The 22,432-nt window shown below is 46.1% G+C and overlaps 1 protein-coding gene across 2 annotated transcripts in view; it reads right to left on the bottom strand.

Moving 5' to 3' along the window:
• The window catches only part of LOC138580191 (alpha-2-macroglobulin-like), a 574,708-nt gene extending 553,108 nt beyond the window's left edge, over nucleotides 1–21,600 (bottom strand). Inside the window, exon 1 of one of the 2 annotated variants that reach the window (XM_069650528.1) lies at nucleotides 21,453–21,600. In XM_069650528.1, the coding sequence (XP_069506629.1) occupies nucleotides 21,453–21,572 (120 nt within the window). In that variant the 5' untranslated portion in view covers nucleotides 21,573–21,600. The remainder of the gene's footprint in view (nucleotides 1–21,452) is intronic. The other variant, XM_069650529.1, reaches the window with a different exon arrangement.
• Between the last annotated feature and the right edge of the window lie 832 nt (nucleotides 21,601–22,432).

The raw sequence follows: 22,432 nt of genomic DNA, 5'->3' as shown, positions 1-22,432 counted from the left end.
TATCGTGGACCAGAAAATATGGTGCGCAGGTTGCCGGGGACGCGCAGGAGCTCTGTGTTTGTCAAGAAGCCAATATAAAGGGGTCTGGGACTCGAGAAAGAGAAACACAGATAAAGGGTTTAGGGGCCCAAGAAACCACTGTAAAAGGTTCTGGGACCTGGAAAGCCAATATAAAGGGGTATGGGACCCGAGAAAGAGAAGCACAGACAAAGGGGCCTGGGACCCGAGAAGCCATTATAAAGGGGTCTGGGACCCGAAGAAGAGAAACACAGAGACAAGGGTCTGGGACCCAAGAAACCAATGTGAAGGGGTCGAAGACCAAAGGGCAAGAAATGTTAACAGGAGGGTCACGGACTCTCTAGGAAAGACAGTTTTCCTGAGTTGCTCTGTGCCGTCTTGTTTCCAAGATGAGGACATTACTCCTGAGCTATCCTCCCGAGACATTCCCACTACTTTGTTGAACTGCCAATTACATAGCTGTACTTGTCCAGAAGAAGGGAGTCATTCTTCTGGAAGAAGACGGCAGTAAACCACCTTAGTTTGTTTTCAAGTGTAAGGGCTAGAAGTAGGATTTTGACACTGGATGGTGGACTCTTTATTTCTGGACATTCTGACATATTCCTTAGAGTTTTAGTTGAGGCAAGGAATCCCCTCTTAGAGTGTTTTTTCTTTACTTTCTTTTATCAATGAAAGTCTTTACCGAAAAGCATGCTACCTGTGCGTCAATCTCCTCCTTCCACACCCTTACAATACCCAGAGACAACCTGCTACAATACAGATACAGCAGAGATACAGAACGAATACCTTTGGTTCCCCCCCTACCATCCAGCACTAACACAACTAAATAGGACTGCGAAGGACCTACAACTTATTTTAAGTAGAGATGATGAGCTGAGAGGCATCTTCAAAGAATTTCCCCTAACTGCATAGAAGTAAACGAGAAACCTAGCACAGTCTCCAACCAGGAGTACATTTCACTAGATAAAGAACAAAGACGACCTGGAAAGCACCTTTGCAACATAATGAGATGCAAAACATGCTAACACATCTGCACCGATCTGCCATAGCAAACATGCAGAAGCAAATGATACAGATATAAGGGATAAAGAATTGCAGATATTGCAATGTTGTACACCTCATCCAATGCAAACAATGCACACATGGGAATTATGTGGGTGTTGTTACACTTCCTCACCCGCCTCAGCGATTGTCTCATGCCCCTCTTGCCTTCCCTTCACATCGGGGTGGTTGGAACACCTCAACCATATCTTGCAAGAGGGTCATAGCTCTCGGCAGCGTTGTGGGCCACTTTGCAGCCCCATTCTATTCTCACTGGCAGCTGCCGTGGAGAATAGCTGCAGCAGCATATAACGCGCTGACTCTGGATTACGTTACCCATGATCCCTGCCTCCCGATGGTAGTTAGGAAGCAATGACAAGGCAGACTCATTTTCGTACGGTTCCACCTCCTTCTTGATTTGATCTGCGCAAGTTGGCAGAACGCTGCTTTTGATTGCAGTTACAGCCGATACTTGTAAGTTTCGTCTTCTATTCTAATCCAGTCCTGATTGTTGCACTGTGCACCAGACCTTTCCTACGTTTACCGGACTTCTTGATTATAACTGCTGCTGCTCGTTTGTGCACTGGACCCCGCACTTTGCTTACGGATTGTCTTGCCTCCTGATTCTGACTGCTGTTGCTTGCTCGTGTACCGGACCCCGCATTTTGCTTATGGACTTCTCTGCCTCCTGTTTCTCTGCACATCCTGCTGACTGCCAGTGTACTGGCCCTCTTGTACTGCCTACAGTCTTTTGTTCCTTCAGTCAACCTGCCACCCGCCCGCATCAGGAATTATTTGACACCACTCTCTACTCATTACCAACATACTGGTAAGTCTCTCACTGATATCATTGACACTGTGGGTTACTTATAAACTGTTCCTGCCAAAACAACCACTTTCTGCAAACAGACTTCTCCCTTTCTGATTGAACTGCATATCTTCCTTCACTAGAAGTGCACGCAGGGACCCTTTGCTGGTAGTGCACCTACCCGTACCTAGTGCGCTCCATGTTCCACCCGGGCATAGCTTCCTCACTAATCTACCTGTTTGTTGTTTTACACCTCTGTTATTGTTCATCCCTGGATATTACGGATTCTGCTCTAAAACCTGTGGTGAGACCTACTGATCATTTATAACCTTAGTTGTTAGAAACTCATAGTCAGAATAGCTCGTAACATCCTTCTGCATTTAGTAGGTTGTTTCCAGTATCTGTCTTGCTACAATAAGCGGAGAGCGTTGCTCGGGTATTATTCTAGAGGGGAGGAATTTGGGGGTGGTTTGTGTTACTTCCAGTTACTTACCTCTTGTCCTTTCCTTACAGCTGGGTTTGTGGCGGTGCGTTCTCCCCGCTCTTTTAAGTGATCGGTCTCTTTGTCCGGTTCTATCCAGCAAATATCGCTGAAAATAACGTATTCCCTCAGAGAGAGGAGGCTCGGTTGGAGGCTCCGAACCGAGCTCTTCAGTCAATGACCCAGTCCTACGCAGTCCTGGTCTCCTGTTTTGCACACTCTCCGTCCGATGAGTAACAGGTGTGACCTGAAAAGAGCTGCATGAAAGGATGAACCTACATAAATACACCTCATTCATTCCAGGATCCATTGCTGATGGTTTAAAAAGGTGCCCTCTCAAATACCACACACTAAAGCACGTGGGAGCTCAAGTAGCTGAAGATGCTTAACCTAAAACGCAGCTGTCTGAACAGGGATATTGGTATTATGAGACTATGGCCAGCTTTGAGCGCAGGTCCAGCAATGCAATCTCATCAACAAAGTCAGAAGACACCCTTCCAGTACCATTCATCACCAACAGCTGTCAGACACTACTGTTCAGGACTCCTAATGTGAAAGGGGCAAAGACCACCATCAATGGAACCCGTGGGCACCTAAGCTCAAATGGCTGGCATCCTTTACCAAGAATGGGGCACGCTGAGATAACTGCAGACATTGCACATTTAAACAATGGATAACATATTTTGCATTTGCCACACTATATGCAAGCCAGGAAACATTGTGAAGCTTGAGGCATAATGAGTTAATATTGGAACCTGCACTAGTTAAACCCTGATAGCATATTCTTTTAGTGCCATGTTGTATACCAGCCAGGAAACCTTAGCAGCTCCATTGGAATCACTACAATGTCCTTGTACTACATGAAGGCTGCAAAACACTTTTTAAGACCCTATGTGAGGAAACTGCAATACTGACCCTGTTTCCAATTATGTGTTTCCAAACCGTTCACTTCAATACGCCTTTTGAAATAACAGCAGTAATTTTAGGAAACGTGTGGGGCCCACCTTTAAGACTGGCTGGGCCTAATTTAACTGTTACATATGAAAAAGATTGTTTTTTCTTTTTTTGTTATACTCAACTCTCAGAATGTGTACTTTTTCAAAACCGCTGTATGTTCTCTACTTGCTTCTACGAGTTTTATGGTCTTTTAGATAAGACAGCAATTCCAGGCCCAAATTCCATGCATGCTATTCCTTGAGCCAATGAAGTTTAAAATGTTATTTTCTTTGTTTTGGGAATTATCTGTGCTATGGCTTTCTTGTACTACTCATTTCACTCTGCAACATCTGATCTAGTCTGTGGGACTTCAAAAGCTAATGCCTTGTAGGAAATAGTTAATCTCTACTCACAGCAGGAGTCTGTTCTCTCTTCCCATTGTATTCTGTGAATTCATGCTGCACTGCGAAGAGTTGCTACTGCTCACAGCAGAAGTCTGTTCTCTCTTTCCATTGTATTCTGTGAATTCATGCTGCACTGCGAAGAGTTGCTACTGCTCACAGCAGAAGTCTGTTCTCTCTTTCCATTGTATTCTGTGAATTCATGCTGCACTGCGAAGAGTCGCTACTGCTTTTACGGAACCAATATCTTTCCATGTGCACATTTTCACTAGAATTTGCATGTTTTCACTTAGTACTTTGCAGCTCATACACAATAGGAACAAACTATAATTCACACTACAATGTGCACGATGATGCCAAAACATAGTTGGTTTTAGGTCACTTCCGTGTGCCTAGAAGTGACCTACTATACAGAAGCCCCATGAAGGTTCGCCCACCGCAGTGATACTTTGTGTGTATTCATACGGGGCTGCAGTTATGGTTTGTGACGTTTACCTGGAATTTCTGATTACCAATGGCATAGGGCGGTTGCACACCAGGGCCCTAATTACAGAAACTTTGCACTGGTGTACGTGCAATTTTAAACGGCGTTAACACTAGTAAAAAACGTTGGGTCATACAAGAAAATCTAGGAAATCTTTGCACTGTGGCAAGTGCAATTTTGCATTGTATCACCACTATATCAAACGTTGCCCACGTGCTTTTGCACCAGGTCAAAGTTTGCCCTGGTGCTTATACCATTCCATATTAACACTAGGGCAAAGTTTGCCCTGGTGCTAATACCATTCCATATTAGCAGTAGGTCAAAGTTTGCCCTGGTGCTTATACCATTCCATATTAACAGTAAGGCAAAGTTTGCCCTAGTGCGGCAAAGTTTGCCCTGGTGCTTATACCATTCCATATTAGCAGTAGGGCAACGTTTGCCCTGGTGTTTATACCATTCTATATTAGCACTAGGGCAAACAACGTTTGCCCTGGTGCTTATACCATTCCATATTAGCAGTAGGTCAAAGTTTGCCCTGGTACTTATACCATTCCATATTAACACTAAGGCAAAGTTTGCCCTAGTGCGGCAAAGTTTGCCCTAGTGCTTATACCATTCCATATTAGCACTAGGGCAACGTTTGCCCTGGTGCTTATACCATTCCATATTAGCAGTAGGTCAAAGTTTGCCCTGGTGCTTATACCATTCCATATTAACACTAAGGCAAAGTTTGCCCTGGTGCTAATACCATTCCATATTAACACTAAGGCAAAGTTTGCCCTGGTGCTAATACCATTCCATATTATTATTATTTTTTTTTTATTTGTGTTTTAATCTGTTAAGATTTTTACAAAAGAAAAAGAAGTAATTTTCTATTTGTCTCTGTTTGTCTAATCTCCTTTCTTAAGTCTCTGTGGAGCTGACCACGGAGCAGCTTATTTATTGTGATAAGGAAAGTGGAGAGGTACAAGGCGCCACTAGATCTGTTAAGTCTTGGAAGCTTTCTTGTAGACTGCGTAGGATGTTATAAGATGCCAACAGCCATGGGGTCTTGTCCCCCGCTATTAACCTTGCCCAGCAAAGTGCTTCGTCCTGCAGCACAAAGTCCGAGAAGATATAACTCAGGTATGGTGATCTTAACTTCAAGGTTCCTGGACAAGAGAGCATCAAGTGGCGGATGGTCTCCACTGTTTCCGTGTGTCCACAGAATCTGCAGGCGTTTGTTGTCGCCTGTCCCCGTATGAATAAAATCTCGTTTGTGCGTAACAAGTTCAATCTTGCTCTTAGTGTCAAGGACCTTGCTTGCTTGGAAGCAAACTGTTTAATAAACGGTTGAAGTTCGTTCAGTTTGCGGATGTTCACCGGCAGGTGTCTCGTTAGCTTGTTTGAGGCTGCTTTCTCGGCTGTTTTGATCCAGTCGAGTTCCTTCACTCTGTTCAGTACTTTTACTGGGTTGTTACTGAGAGTTTCATCATCCGCTGAAACGTCTCAGAGAATTTCTTTGATCCGGTTTGACAAGCTGTTTAACATCAGGCAGTTTCGGGCGTTTGTTTCTTGTAGGATCAGATGGTATACTGAGTGGTTGTCCGCAAGTTGGCATTTGCGGTAGAGCATTATAGAATTGCATCTAACCAATCCCTCGAGGGAAAGTAGACTGAGTTCTTGTCTTATACAGGCTACAGGTTCCATATTAGCAGTAGGTCAAAGTTTGCCCTGGTGCTTATACCATTCCATATTAACAGTAAGGCAAAGTTTGCCCTAGTGCGGCAAAGTTTGCCCTGGTGCTTATACCATTCCATATTAGCACTAGGGCAACGTTTGCCCTGGTGCTTATACCATTCCATATTAGCAGTAGGTCAAAGTTTGCCCTGGTGCTTATACCATTCCTTATTAACACCAAGGCAAAGTTTGCCCTAGTGCAGCAAAGTTTGCCCTGGTGCTTATATCATTCCATATTAGCACTAGGGCAACGTTTGCCCTGGTGCTTATACCATTCCATATTAGCACTAGGGCAACAATTGCCCTGGTGCTTATGCCATTTCATATTAACACTAGGGCAACGTTTGCCCTGGTGCTTATACCATTCCATCTTAGCACTAGGGCAAAGGTCACCCTGGTGCAAATTGCACTGTAAGATTAGATTTTTGTTCAACTGCAAACTTTGCCTTAGTGCTAATACCGTACAAATGCACACTTGTGCAAAATGTCTGTAAACTGGCCCCTGAATGTGTCCAATCTCACTGATCAGAAAAAATTCACCAAGTCTGGATTTCAATCCATTCTGGAGAGTATGTGTTTATCCTACGTTACTTAAGTAGTAGCACCACTGAACATTGAGCTCCGATTGCCATGTCCAGAGAGAATCCACTTTTCTCGCCCTCATTCCTGTTAAGGGATTATTTTGGCGCCACAGCACCGCCCCTAGGGCCTTCCATGACAGCCACTGCCAGAGGACGTTCGTAACCCCTTCAGTCACTGTTTAGCTATGTAAAAACGTTACCATCACCTGATTATGGCTCCTGACAACATGATGCCGAGAGTGAGTGATGGTAATGCATTGTACAATAAATACACAATAAAAAAAACAGTGCAGGCGCTTTCCAAAATGTCTGCCGTTGTTTACATGCATGGCACGTTTCAGCTGAAATGTGTACAGCTCAAGAGACAGGCACAGGTGGTGATACCCGTCATCACAGCTCAATGCTCGCAATCCAGCAGTTCCTTCCCCCAGTGGGTTTTGGCCACCAACAGGTAAGCACAAATGCAGAGGGTTGGCAAGACAGAGACAAACGTGAATCCCAAGTGTTATGTGGCAGCTATGGTGTGTCTCACGAGCAGCCATTCTAGAATCAGGCATTTCCCTATTATTAGCATGGGCCTGACCTTGTTAGGGCCTGGCCTTGTTAGGGTCAGGCAGTACAGTGCTGATTACATGCGGACCAACTAGGGAGAAGGGGTGGAGGGTTCAGCCTGGGTGAGGTGGCGTGAACCAAGATTGATTCCCCCATCCCCTACCAGGCTCCTCGTTCATCCTGCCGTACTTGTAGAACCAGGACACCTAAAACATCAACCCATCACTTTGCACCACTCTCAACCAGCAGCCAACCAACCTGCCCACCCAAGATCATTCAATTACCTCATCAACCCTCACTGCACCACCTAAGCCAACCTCACCCCACCACAAAAACCCACACAACGTACCAACACCTGGCTCACCCAGTATAAGACTCACCTAAGCTCACTGTAGCAAACTTCCTACCCCCACCACACACTAGCACACACCACAACCCACATTCCACCTACCATACAGCACCCCACAAAAACCCTAGGGCAAGTAAAGCCCACCTCAGCAAGACCTAACATGCCAGACCATTCTCTGAACTCACTGCAGAAACATCAATCTCACTTCAGCAATCCCTGCCACGCCGCTATATCCAAGAAACGCTAAGGCACTATGGATTCGGGCCCAACTTTGTAAAATGGACACTAGCCAATTATCAACACCCATCCACCAGACGAAGAATGAATGGGACCAGATCCGACATAATTAGAATAACAAGAGGAACAAGGCAGGGATGTCCCCTTTCCCCCTCATCTTCGCCCTCTCCATGGAGCCATTCGCGAATAGAACGCGCCACAACACAGCAATCCAGGGCCTGGAAATCGAAGGCCAAGTCTATAAAGCAGCCCTATATGCCGATGACGTCCTATTAACACTGGCCCAACCCAAGGAGTCCATGAAAGCTCTGTGGACGGAACTGAAGGAATTCGGGCAGGCATCAGGATTCCAGGTCAACCTCTCGAAATCCACAGCATTGAGTATCAACCTCCCTCGGACGCTGAAAATAGTGCTGGAAAAGGACTACCTAATTCCTTGGGCGAAAAAGCAATTGCCCTATTTGGGGGTCCAGCTACCAGTCACACACAATAAAATATATAAAGCAAACTTCCCGCCACTCCTCAAAGGACTCAAAAATGACCTAATTCGCTGGCAAAAACAGGAAATCTCCTGGTTTGGGAGAATCACGGCTCTAAAGATTAACTTAATTCCCAGATTGCTATATCACTGCTCAGCCTTGCCCACCACCATTCCGAAACAAGCGGTGCAGAGGTTGCAGAGGAGCATCATGAAATATATATGGGAAGGAAAACAGCCACGAATTCCTAGGAAGATCATGCTCTGAGGACAGGCGGTGGGAGGCCTAGGAGTACCAGAAGTTGAGAGATATATCCTGGCAGCGCAGCTCTCGCAGGCCTTCGCCTGGTCCGCCGCTATCCCGAAACCCTGTTGGTTTGAGCTGGAGGAGGCCTGGAGCCCAGTCCCAATAGTCTCACTGCCACATATGAAAAGACCCAGTGACCGAGCTGGCACGCAGCCCCTGTCAGCGACCGAAAACACAGTGACAAACTGGAGGAAAGCGGCGCGACGGTGGAATATCCAAAGCATAATAGGCCCACTCACACCAATCTGGATGAACCCGAAATTCTCTCCGGGCACTAACCCCAATACTTTTCAGAAATGGAAAGAAGGAGGACTAGGGAAGGTGCGAGACTTCTTTGAAGATGGAAAGCCTCTGGACTTTGAAGCCTGCAAGGCGAAATTCAAAGTTCCGGAAGCAGAGAGGTTCAGATACTCACAGCTTAGACACTTGCTCTCAAGCATTATCATGAAAAACCTCGGAAGCAGAGACCTGACAGCCCTAGAGCGAACCCTCACAGCGATGCACCCTAAGGGTAGAATATCAACCCTCTACAAGATCCTCGACAGAACTGACCCAACCTGCAAAGAACCATACATGCTCAGATGGGAGAAGGACATAAGAAGGCCCAGTTAACCGGAGGAATGGGGCCACATCTGGACCAGAGCGCACAGAAGTTCCAAATGCGTAACTAACAAGGAGGGGGCATTCAAAGTATGCTATAGGTGGTATCGAACTCCAGAGACGCTCAATAAATGTAACCCTGCGATTCCCCCGCTGTGTTGGAGAGGGTGCCTGGACAAAGGTACACTGTACCACCTACTAAGGATAGGCCCCAAGGCTACCGAATTCTGGAAAACAGTGATAGACCAAGTCAACACGATCACGGGCCTCACAATCCCATGGGATCCTGGTATCGTCCTACTTGGAGCAAGCGGCGAGGGCCAATTCCCTCTCTTGGGCCACAGAGCAGAACTATGCGCCCACCTACTGACGGCAGCTAAAATCTCAATAGCCAGGCTCTGGAAGAACCCAGAGTGTCAATCTGGAAAAATGAATACCCTTCATTTGAATGACAGACGTAACTTGATGGCCGAAGGCCAACCGTCTTATGCACCGAATTATAGAAATACAGACTGCTATGCTTGACCCGCAAGCGGCCATTTTAAACGTAGCAAGAATCGCCATTTTTGCTTGTTAACCATTGCTCATTGCTTTCTGTCTAAACTGCTTTGCAGCTTGCAATTCTTGCGAATTCTGCTTACTCTGCTCAACTGTTAACATTGTTGTCTGAATATGAAAGGGCAAGGTCGCAGGACTGAGGAGTTCGTTGAAACTCCTCATGAGTAGCCCAGAAAGGAATGCCCACGCTCCCTCTCTGTAGCTTTGAGGGAGAGCTGCAGGGCATTTAATCATTTCACAGCTGCCAGCCAGTCTCGTACTGTGGTAGAATATGTTAGAATAAAGCAGCTAAAGGCTTGAATTATGCTCTTCCTACGGCCCCCCTTTGCAAAACCCTTTAGAGCGTGTCGGCTCCCAGGACACGAATAGCACCTCATAGATAGCAAAGCATGGAATGTGGCTCTTCCCCCGTGTGCAGCCTGCTTCCAAGAACAGAAGCACCGTGTTCTGTTCAATAACTAGAAGATGCCTCCGCACTTTCTAAATTGCATATTGTTACTAGAATAGACATTGAAAGTATCATAATTGCCATGCTCGTCAGAAATGTCCATCATCATCCCGAGTTCAAAGGAACTCAATAAAAGGGGGGTGTTAAACATGACATTGCTGATTGTATGATATGCATTTTGTATATATGTAACTGATGTACGTAATTCGCTCTCTTGCGTCCCTCGAGGTCTAGAAAATACACGTTGCGGGGCGTGAGAACAGAATTGGCCAATTGGGACTATTTTGCTTGCAATAAACCCTAGCATTGGGAATTTGAACCTCGTGTCTGGCGCATCTTTTCGTGTATGGTTATTGCCTTGTTTCCATATCGCGAGGGACCCCTAGGGGCCCCTTTCAAGATCGCGCCCGAACAGGCACACTCCCCCACTTGCCCCATCGTATACGTTGTAACGGAGTAAAGGCAGAAGAACGGTGAGGACGGGACGATCGAGCAGGGATCAAGAGGTGTACGGGGCACCCTGTAGAAGTGAGGAGAGATTCCTTCCGCAGATCTGCCACATCTGATCCCTGATCGATGTACCGGGCCAGAGGGCAAAGGAGGCGAGGGTCCTGAAACAAGGCAGAAGCCAGAGAAGCGCAGACACGACGTTGGGAAAGGTTGCGTCAGGACAGGCGACTTGTTTTATCAGGCGAGTCATTCTCCGATTCAAACAAAACCCTGATTTTTGGTAGAGTGTTGATTTTGCAAATTCAAACGTCCAGGTAAAGTTTAGTTAACCAAAGGGGAAGGTTAAATCATTCCTGGAGTACTGTCCACTTTAGCAGAGCTTTTCCGCTGCGATAGACAGTCCTTGGAAAATGGCCAAAGTGCACCGCCTGGGGGAACGCCGGCTTATGACATGTATGCAAAATATGGTGTGGGTGCGATAATATTTTGTGAAATTTGGCATAGGCAAACTAGAAAGCAACAGGACCATCAGTGGCCAATTAATGGTAGCTTTGAGATTGCGAGGATAGATAACCTAGAAAGGGTGCTGATTAGGAAAAAAGCGCGACCCGCAGCTTTTGAGACTGTCAAAGATTGGAGGAGGGAAGCAATGCTCCGACTTAGGAGTAGAGAGAAGCATGCGCGTAGGCACAAATCAAAGCTTGAGGTAGCAGAAGAGGAGGAGGAGGAGGAGGAGGAGGAGTGGACGGCAAGTCTAAGACGGGAAGGGAGACGTGACCAAATGAACATAGAAAAAATATACCCGCAGCGGGGACTACACATAGCAGATGAATTATTGGAACATTTATTAACTAACACGGGTCGAGGCCCAAAACCAGGATCAAAACCAAACACGCCAGTAGTAACTGCACAGGCCCAACCAGTAGCTCTCATACCCCCTCCCGTAGCCCAAGCACTTCCCCTCACGCAAGCATTAACCCAAGCCCCACCCCCAGCTCGAGCCCTCCCATAGGCGCAGACCGCAGACGCTCAATTTCCCAGCACCCAGCAAGGCCCTTCACAGATGCCACCTGTGTCACTTTTCCCATCCGCACCTCCCTCTCCAGGGACAGATTCAGCACCATCCGCCTCTCCCGAAGTCAAAATTGAGACCGGGGAGGCGAGAGGCGGGGCTGAAGGAACAGAATTCATACGGGTAACTCGAAGTGCGATCAGCAAAGAAAGAAAGAGGCAGAAATGTACATAGAAGGAAATGATGGGACGGCAGCATTGGCCTCATTGAATGGGTACCGAAGAAGCAACGAGAGACAGGTAGTGTTGGAATGCATGGGGAAATTTTTGGTGGGAGAATGGGAAAAGTTACTTGGGAATTTACCGCCACAACGATTGTTAGATTAGAATAAGTTAGCACGCAGTGAGCAAAGAGATGAGGATGTAAGAAAACATGTGTACAAACTCATTGAACTAAAAAATGAAATGGAAGATAGATATGCTGGAATGTTTGCTACACCTGAAAATAGTCAGGAGTGTATTAAGAAAGGTAGGAAGGAGACGTCGAGGTTGTATATGCAAAAATCGTGGCCGAGAGTTCTTTCAGGTGGTACAAAGCATTTGCCGGCACCGGGACAAATAGGTGATAAACAAAGATTGCAGGCATGGGTGGAGGAAACAATGCGATGGATGTCGAACAAAAGAACGTCAGTAAACGAAGTAAGTGAGATGTGTAATGGGTACCCATTGGAGATGAGAAAAGAAGCGATGCGAACGATAGTAGGAGTGTTACTGCAGCAGGTCATTGGATACAATAAAGGTAGAGGAAATGCACAAGGCAGAGGAAATTTGAATAATATGCACGGGGTGTCATTGGGATTAAATCAATGTGCGTACTGTAAAGAGGAAGGACATTGGTGAGCGCAATGCCCGCACCTACAGAATAGAGGTGGGTTTGGCCAGAGAAGGCCTCATAGAGGACATCAGGGGTCAAATGGCCCAAGCAGAAACAGCATGCAGCAGCAGCAGGGATATACCAATGGAGATATTCAAAGCCAATCCTATGGTCAAAACCAAGCTCAACAGAACCAGGCATTGAACCAAAGTGTTCCGAACCAAAATCAGGGCGGGCAGGGCCAACAGAAAAATGATCAGAGTGGGGGACACAGAGGGAGAAATGGGAATATTTTTGATACACAGCCAAACACGTATTATAGCAACAGCAGTGACTACACGTTGGACGATGTGTTATTTTCGCAATAGGACAGCCCACGGCAGGGGTCGGAACCAGTTTCTATTCCCGTGAATCGCAGAGGACCCTATGTAGAAATGAGAGTCGGGAATAAGGAGCACCGTTTCCTTGTAGATACAGGGGCACAGAAGTGTTCGATAGACCACCACTTGTTTCCGGAGATCCCACTGTCGGGGCAAAAGAATGTTTCTGTAGGGTTCGCAGGTACACCAGTAATTAACCCCATCTCCGAAGCTGTCCCAATTACAATAGGACCATTTACGGAACAGTGTCCATTTCTTCTGAAAGAAAATTGTGGGGAGAACTTGCTAGGATTGAATTTGTTGAGAAAATTGGGGGCAGTTATACATTGTACGGCAGATGGGGTGTTCCTCACGATGTGGCCTCATGATGCACCGGTGACGGAATTTATGTCAAAAGCGTTACCGGAAGAGCTAAGTAGAATACCAACCTGTCTATGGGCAATGCATGATAACTATGTAGGATGCTTGAAAATAGAGCCAACAAAAATAACTTTGAAAAAAGGTGTTACAGTACCACGAATTCCCCAGTATATAATTTCTGTTGAAGGTGAGAAGGGATTAAAGAGTATTGTTACTGACCTGGTGAGATTAGGGGTGGTTGAAGAAATTGCAGGTAGCACGTGTAACAGCCCGATTCTTCCAGTTTACAAGAAAGGAGGCAATGAAGTACCATATCGTTTCATAATTGATCTGCGCGCATTGAACAAAGTGGTAGACCCACAATTCCCTTTGGTCCCAGATGTCACAACAATACTGAGGATGATACCGGCCACTGCAGAATACTTCAGTGTAGTTGATTTGAAGAACGTGTTCTTTAGCATTGCAGTGGATAAAAGCAGTAGATATCTGTTCGCTTTCACTCTAGGAGGTCGATCATTCACATTCACACGCATTCCACAAGGATACACAGAAAGCCCGAGTATTTACAGCAGAGCGCTAAAAGAGCAGCTAGACATGCTAGAATTACCCGAAGGTTGCGTACTCTTGCAGTACATAGATGACTTGTTACTAGCTGCTGACACAAGAGAGATCTGCAAAGAAAGTACTATATTACTATTGACACACCTAGCGACCCATGGTCACAAGGCAAGTTTGAAGAAATTCCAGTATAATCAAAAGGAGGTGTCTTATTTGGGTTACCTACTTTCGAAAGAAGGGAGAAGATTAGCACCAGAACGCATAGAAAGTATTTCTAGTATGCCTATTCCAAAAACTCAAAAAGGAGTGAGAGCTGTAATAGGCATGGCCTCTTATTGTCGGCAGTGGATCAGTTATTTTGCGTTGATTGTGAAGCCGATGATAAAATTAACTAAAAAGGATTCAGTGATGCCTTTACAGTGGGATAAGGAATGTCAGAAAGCGTTTGAGCAATTTAAAGCTGCATTGTGTGCTGCGCCAGTTTTAGGCACTCCTAACGATATAAAGATCTTTAGACTATTTGTGAGTGAGAATGAAGGATGTGCATTGGCGGTTTTGACACAGGAACAAGGTGGAAGAAATAGGCCGTGCGGCTATTATTCTTCCGCGCTGGACCCTGTAGCGCGCGCACTACCACGATGTTTGCGATCCATCGCAGCGGCTGCTGCGTCAGTGAAACAAACGGAAGGAATGGTATTGGGCACACTTTGATTCTGATGGTGCCACATGCTATAGACGTTCTATTAAATAGAACACAGACGCAACACCTCACTTCTGCCAGACTAACAAGATATGAGCTCATCTTGTTTGCACCCCACATCCAAATTATGAGGTGTAGCGCATTGAATCCTGCAGAATTAATGCCACTGCCCATAGCAGAAATTGGTGAGAACGAATCACCACCCCATGATTGTTTAATGGTCACTGAAGAAGAAACAAAGGGAAGAATTGACTTGAGCGACATCCCACAGAAAGAGCCAGATGGGGAGTTGTTTTGTGACGGCTCTTGTTTTAAATTACCTGATGGCACATCAACGGCCGCATATGCAATTACTACCCTAGAGAGTGTTGTAGAAAGCAGAAGAATCCCTTACAATTCGGCACAAGCCGCAGAAATAATAGCACTGACCCGAGCCTGTGAACTCTCTAAGAATTTGAACGTGAATATTTATACTGACAGCCAGTACGCCTTTGGCGTGGTTCATAACTTTGGCCGACTCTGGGCTGAGAGGGGCTTCTTGACATCACATGGGGCCAGGATTCAGAATGGGCCTTTGATTGTGCGATTGTAGTCTGCACTCACGTTTCCAAAGCGCTTAGCTATAGTGAAATGCGAGGCGCATAAAAAAGTGACTTGCAAAGTGGGAGAGGGAAACGCATTCGCAGACAGGATTGCAAAACAAACAGCCACAGATTTGGGAAATAAAATGATGACAGTACAGACTGAGGAAGTACCTTGTATGATAGAGAATGGAGTTGCCACAGTGAAAGAAATGCAGGATGAGGCCACGACCGAAGAGATTCAGGGGTGGGCTGAGGGCTCTGCTGAGTTAGATTTGGAAGGATGTTGGGTGGACAAGGAAACAAAGAACTGGATGTTGCCAAATTGTTACGTGACCGCAATGGTTACAATGGCGCATAGCCCTACCCACATTTGCGCGAAGAAGATGGTACAGCATTTATCCACAGTATGGAAAAATGAGCACATAAAAAAGAATGCAGAAAGGCTAGTGCAGAATCTTATTACGTGCCTGCAACACAATGTAGGGAAGGGAACCGTGACTCCAGTAGGTAGTTTTGGCCCACCCTCTATGCCATTTGAGGTGATCCATTTTGATTTCATAGAAATGGAAAGGTGCCAGAACTACAAATATGTGTTAGTGGTGATTTGTGCATTTAGCAAGTGGGTGGAGGCATATCCTTTAAAAGACTGTACTGCTATGTCAACGGCAAAAGTAATGTTGAAAGAGTATTTCTCCCGATTCGGGTTGCCCCGTGTCCTGTGGTCAGACAACGGCCCACACTTTGTGGGCGCAGTAGTACTACAGATCTTTGCAGGTCTACAGATAGAGAAACGATTCCACAGTTCCAGGCATCCCAGTTCTGCCGGGCTTGTTGAAAGACATAACGGTATCTTAAAGTCAAAGATAGCTAAAATCTGTGCTGGGAGCAAGTTGAGTTGGGTGGACGCATTACCCCCAGCGCTATTGTGCATGCGCACGTCTGTGCAGGCCAAAACTGGGCTCTCCCCCTATGAAATTAAAATGGGGAGACCGGCAAATGTATGGTGTGCACCGCGGCCCAAAAGATTATGTGAGGTCGAGCATCCTGTGTTAAGCACATACTGTGGCCTTTTCATGCAGAAGTTGCGTTTGATTCATCAGCAGGTGCAGGAGGCGTTACCAATGTGATATACCGGACCGGGGCACTCGCTGGAGCCTGCAAGCTGGGTTCTGATTAAGAACTTTGAGCGGAAGACAGCATTAGCACCCAGGTGGCGCGGCCCCTACCAAGTACTTTTGGCGACACAGACGGCCATTCGAGTGGACGGTCGCAAGGCATGGATCCATGCGACACATGCCAAACGATTCCCAGGACTGTTGACAACTTCCGACGACCAGAGAAAGGAGACGGTCTCGGAAACGAAAGAAAAAGTTGCCAATCCACTGCCACGGCATCAGCCTGAGCGAGAAGTGAAACTTGAAACAAAGCCTGAGCGAGAAGTGAAACTCGAAACAGAGCCTGAGGAGGCTGCCAGTGAGGGGAAATGGCGAAAAGTGCCCCAACGTTGCCCAGCAGAAACAGCATCACTGCCGAGCGACACATACTCTGCATTGCAAACACCAGCAGAAACAACGCGTGTACCCCTTTGGCGCCCCCCCGCTTCTGCAAATGCACCAGAGCCAAAGAAAGAAACTACATCATTGCCACGGCGCTCATCGCTACCCATCATTGTGCTGCAGGCTGACACTGAGCCTGATACTGGAAGTGCATCGGCACTGTTCACCGATCACGCAATACCAGGAGTAAACCGGTACGATCTAAGGCCTCGAGAGGCAAAGTGATCCACAGATCTTTGGTGCTTTTCTTTTGCCTTTGGTTCCACTCACGGACGGAGTAGGAACCAGGGGCATAGAGGAGAGAAGTGTGAGAGTTGTGCAAGTCAGACAATTCAAGACTCACGGCTCCTCGGTGCGCTTATAATAGAGTACATGTGTCAGGAGCCAGAGCAGGACAAGCTGGACGCACATAAGTACTAAGGCAGACAGAGTACATGTGTCCTAAGCCAGAGCGGGACAAGCTGGATGCACATAGTACTCTGTCAATAAAGAACTGTTCAGAAATCGTCTGAGCAGTGGGAGAAAGAACAACTAATCTTGCCCGGAGTGGATAAGTGATCTAGGCTGTGAAGGGACTGGCAGAATTAAACTGTGACATTTCCGTTGAACTTTTCTGGCATCAAGAACGAGAGACATTTGCGACGAACTTTGCCAGCAAGAAGAAGGACGATGAAGAACAAATCAAGACCAATTTCAGCCTCCTCCTGCACCCCTGCTGAAAAGATGATAGTTTTAGAGACTGTAAATTTAGGGAAAAAGCATGGTAAAATGAATAAGGTAATGATTTGGACATTGGTCCTGTGTTCTCTAAGTATGGTAGTACCAACAATAATAGCTATTACACTATGGTTCCTGGAGTCCGCGCACCCATTAGAAACACTCTTGCAAAAAGCAGCCCGGTTCATGTACTCACTGATACTTTGTCCCCAATGGAAGAAAGTCATAGAGAAGGATATGGCAACAATACATTGTTGCTCATCATGAAAATAACCCCTCGGGTTTTAAAGAAAAAAGATTGCTGGGTTTGTGCCCATTTACCACAGCACGGTGGGAAAGGGATAGGCTGGTATGTACAACCGTTACCATTAGTTTATTCATGTGAAGTATCGTTGAGTGCAATGTTCTTTGGGAAATGGAACAAGAGTAATACGGGTCAGCTAGACGAGACCAATATGAATGAATTTGAGGAAGTGATCATGAGACCTGTGGGTTGTTCCATATTCCACAAAGCTTGCGTGTTTTCACCAGATCCCATGAGGAAGAATACACGAAAGACAACAAGACTAGATAGATTACATAGACAGAATAGACCGACCCCGCCAGCAGAAGAAACATCAGTGATGAGACTTCGAATGAGGGATGAATGGAATAAAGATGCTGTGCCCCCTGCCTATACAGTGGATCACAGCCCCGAAACTGCTCCCCTATGTCTACAGAAAAAAGGTTCCTATAAAGTAGGAACGTTTAGCAGCTGCCTGAACACAGTGGTTTTAAAGCACGAAACAGAACCCGTGTACGTAGGGGACCCCGTTTACTTTATATGTGGAAAAAAAGCATATCCATGGTTACCTAGGAACTGGGGAGGTACATGCTACCTAGGTCTACTGTTTCCAGGAGTGTTCCTCTTGGAAACAGCAGAAGTAGCCAGACGAACAAAAGGTAGAACTCAAAGGAGTAGCGAGGATGGAATGATAGCAATAGATATAGCCAAATCATTTATACCATTCTTGGCCCAAATAGAAAATTCCTATAATATAAGAAAACTGTCTAGAATATTAAAAAATACAATAGATTCAACGATGGATATTTTATTGAATATGACGTTAGAAGAGAAAGGAATAAGACTAATGGCACTACAAAACAGGATGGCTCTCGATATAATATTAGTTGATCGTGGGGGAGTTTGCAAACTCATGAAAACTGCATGCTGTGTGTATATAGATGATTACTCCCCTACGATATTTAAAGCAATCCGGAAATTACATGTCCTAAGATCCACACTCTCTACGGAAGAAGGGGGTTTGGGGATGGGATCCTGGTTTTGGGGACTGTTGCGGTCCTGGGTATGAAGTTAATTTCGATGCTAATGGTGGTACTTGGTATATTCATAACATGTTGCAGTTGCATACAATGCTTACCAATAGTTTCCACTGAAATAACTGATGGATGTACTAAGAGATGTATGCACATGGTATCGAGAGGAAAATAAACGCATGGCCGGAATAACAGAGACACTGATGAAACAGAAACAGTAAAACAATTCATGGCTATAGACATTTATAATGAAGATGATGCTTATGATAACATGAAAGGTTCAGACATAGATACCCCAGACTTATCCTCATTGGAGGAGGATATAATAAATGAATACGACGTTTGGCATACGGCCAAAAGGAGGGTTTGTCAATCTGGAAAAATGAATACCCTTCATTTGAATGACAGACGTAACTTGATGGCCGAAGGCCAACCGTTTTATGCACCGAATTATAGAAATACAGACTGCTATGCTTGACCAGTAAGCGGCCATTTTAAACGTATCAAGAATCGCCATTTTTGCTTGTTAACCATTGCTCATTGCTTTCTGTCTAAACTGCTTTGCAGCTTGCAATTCTTGCAAATTCTGCTTACTCTGCTCAACTGTTAACATTGTTGTCTGAATATGAAAGGGTAAGGTCGCGGGACTGAGGAGTTCGTTTGAAACTCCTCATGAGTAGCCCAGAAAGGAATGCCCACGCTCCCTCTCTGTAGCCTTGAGGGAGAACTGCAGGGCATTTAATCATTTCACAGCTGCCAGCCAGTCTCGTACTGTGGTAGAATATGTTAGAATAAAGCAGCTAAAGGCTTGAATTATGCTCTTCTTACGGCCCCCCTTCGCAAAACCCTTTAGAGCGTGCCGGCTCCCAGGACACGAATAGCACCTCATAGATAGCAAAGCATGGAATGTGGCTCTTCCCCCGTGTGCAGCCTGCTTCCAAGAACAGAAGCACCGTGTTCTGTTCAACAACTAGAAGATGCCTCCGCACTTTCTAAATTGCATATTGTTACTAGAATAGACATTGAAAGTGTCATAATTGTCATGCTCGTCGGAAATGTCCATCATCATCCCAAGTTCAAAGGAACTCAATAAAAGGGGGGTGTTAAACATGACATTGCTGATTGTATGATATGCATTTTGTATATATGTAACTGATGTACGTAATTTGCTCTCTTGCGTCCCTCCAGGTCTAGAAAATACACGTCGCAGGGTGTGAGACCAGAATTGGCCAATTGGGACTATTTTGCTTGCAATAAACCCTAGCATTGGGAATTTGAACCTCGTGTCTGGCGCATCTTTTCGTGTATGGTTATTGCCTTGTTTCCTTATCGCGAGGGACCCCTAGGGGCCCCTTTCAAGAGGGTCCGGCAGTACAGATGTGATGGATCAAGTGTTGGGACATAATATCAGCCGAGAAAATAACAGCCCTCCGGTTTGGGAACAGAGACAAATTCTACCAAACCTGGGGCCCATTCCTGGACTACACACAGAAATACCCAGGCCTGGCCCGACAGCCTCCCTCCCTCCGATGGATGGACAAATATGATTAAAGAGAAGGCCGGAAGTACAGGACACAAGCCACAGACAAGGGAAGGCAGCGGTAAAGACATAATGGCCCGGAACTACCTCCGCCCTCCTCCTCACCCCCCCACGACTCTCTCGCTAGCTAGAGCACATACAAACTAATGAAGACTCGGTACCATGCAGGTCCATCCCGCTCCTGATGCACTCCTGCAGTGCAAACAGCGTTCGCTGGTTCTGACTCCTGATATTCAACCCATCATCTCCCCCCCTTCGTCCCCCCCTGTCTTCCCCACTGAGACTTTACAGTCTTGTTGTTTTTGTTCATGTTTATTGTCTTTTGTAATAACAAGCAACTGAGCGCTGTTTTCGGCGCATGTAATATAATGCCGTAATGCCTTGTCTGCTTGTAGAAAACCAATAAAAAGAAGTTTGGAAAAAAAAAAAAAAGCTCCCACAGCTCTCCCACCCCATCTTATCCCAGCAAATCCCAGAAGCATCCCACCTTAATTCACTGCAGAATCTCCACCCACCAAAATCCACAAACCCTGGCCAGTTTAAGAAGGTAACAGCTGGCAATGGGTTAACTACTTGACCGTGTGATGCTAGTCGCTGTCAAATGTAATGCCCACACAAGAGACACAACTGTTGGCTTTGCCAATTCTTGCTCCATTTCACATTTCCTTGTTAATGTTGATTTTAAATCTGTTTGTTAATATTTATTTTAGTCCAGTGTATGGTTGCCCCAGTAGGCGTGCCTAGGGGGTGGCGAAGAGGGGCAATTGCCCCCCACCCCAAATTTCTGCTTTGACCCCCCAATACTTATTTCTAGAGACTCCACTGGTTTACCCATAGAGTGAAGTAGACAGATTCTGAACTTCTAGGGAGAACATTCCAGAAGCTTTTGGATACAACAAGTATCATATAGAATATAATAAAAGGCCAGATGCATGTTTGTTCGATGCAGTCATGCGCAGTAGAGACTGCCCGCTTCGCCTTATGTAGGGGGAGCTGTTGCTTTAGAAATATATAAGGACAGATTTAATATTAACACTCTGAAAATGTCTCTCCTCGCGCACTTTGGGCCGTGTACACAGGCTTTCACACTAGTTTTTATATAATCGGCTGAATTCTCCTTGCTTTACACACTGTGTCCAAAGTTAAATGTCCACAATTTACATGCCGTCACTGGAACAAGTCAAAAGCATTTGCAGGTGGTCACATGGAATGACCGGATAGTTTTGGTCAGAGCTCAAGTCGAGGGTACATCGATTCCCCCCACTTTTTTCAGAAGTCCCCCCACTTTTTTCAGAAGGCACCTCAATATGCTAATTTCTGATGACACCACAATCAATCAGTATGTTAATGAGTCCCCCCACTTTGTTTTCTGGCTCTCCACACCCAGTCACAAAAGAATGTACATACCGTGTTCTGGAAACAGGGCTTGACGGAAATCTGCTTGTAGTCAGACACCAACTCGCCAGTGTGAAGTAAGAGGGATACGATGATTTTCCACGTTGGCACCATCTTGTAGTTCACCTCCATGGTGATGCTGAAGGAAGCACGGCCCTCTGCAAGAAAGGGAGACGGGAACTCAGAAAGAGGCATCACACGCACGATTCAGTAGCCGACCTCGGCAAGGAGGGTGGTAGACCATTATAAAAAGTACCCATTACTGTTACTCGCCAGAGAGGCCGATTACTCGGGTTGCCAACACACGTGCAGAGCTCGGAGGATTCCCCTGTCACGCTGAGAAGGACATCCACTCGGGCTGCTTTTTTGGCCATTTGATTGCGAGGCGTGTATATGTTCTCAGGCCAGGACTATGTGTCCCTCTCACATGGCAAGGTGAAACTCGAGAGCCGCTCAGGATTAGTTCTGGAAAGCAATCCGGATTCTCCGGAAACTCAAAACCGACACACATTGGCTGCCATTACAAAAAAGCTTATTTTTCGGAGCTTGAGATCCAAGAAGCAGCTGCAAGCCAGCAGCTCAACATGAAGCAACAGGCACGGCTGCAGATTGCCCCCGGGACATACAACAGGTATGCCACCAGTATCCATTCCATTCGGGAGATGCCAATCATGTCCTGGTTTTAACTTTTTCATTCTGGGCCTTGTATCCCTGGAGTTCGAGGACTTCAAGTCCCAGAATGCAAAGTTAAAATCAGCATTTTACTAGCGTCTCCAAAATGCAATGGATAACGCTGGCGTGTCTGATACAAGGACCCTGGTCTTGGAAGGGGATCCAATCCTGTGGGATGCAAGGAGGCCAGACTGTGCACCTCGCAGCGCTTCTTATAGGTTCCCATCGAAGGTGGTAACCAGTAAGACTTTCCGGGGCGCTGGGTGGCTGCTTCCAAACATATGGGATCTATTGATCCGTGCACTGAAAGCATACATTCT

Source organism: Ambystoma mexicanum, chromosome 3p (assembly GCF_040938575.1).
Source record: "Ambystoma mexicanum isolate Mex_15411 chromosome 3p, UKY_AmexF1_1, whole genome shotgun sequence".
NCBI lineage: Eukaryota > Metazoa > Chordata > Amphibia > Caudata > Ambystomatidae > Ambystoma > Ambystoma mexicanum.
The sequence above is the reverse complement of the archived record's forward strand: the minus strand, read 5'-3'. Positions and strand labels throughout refer to the sequence as shown.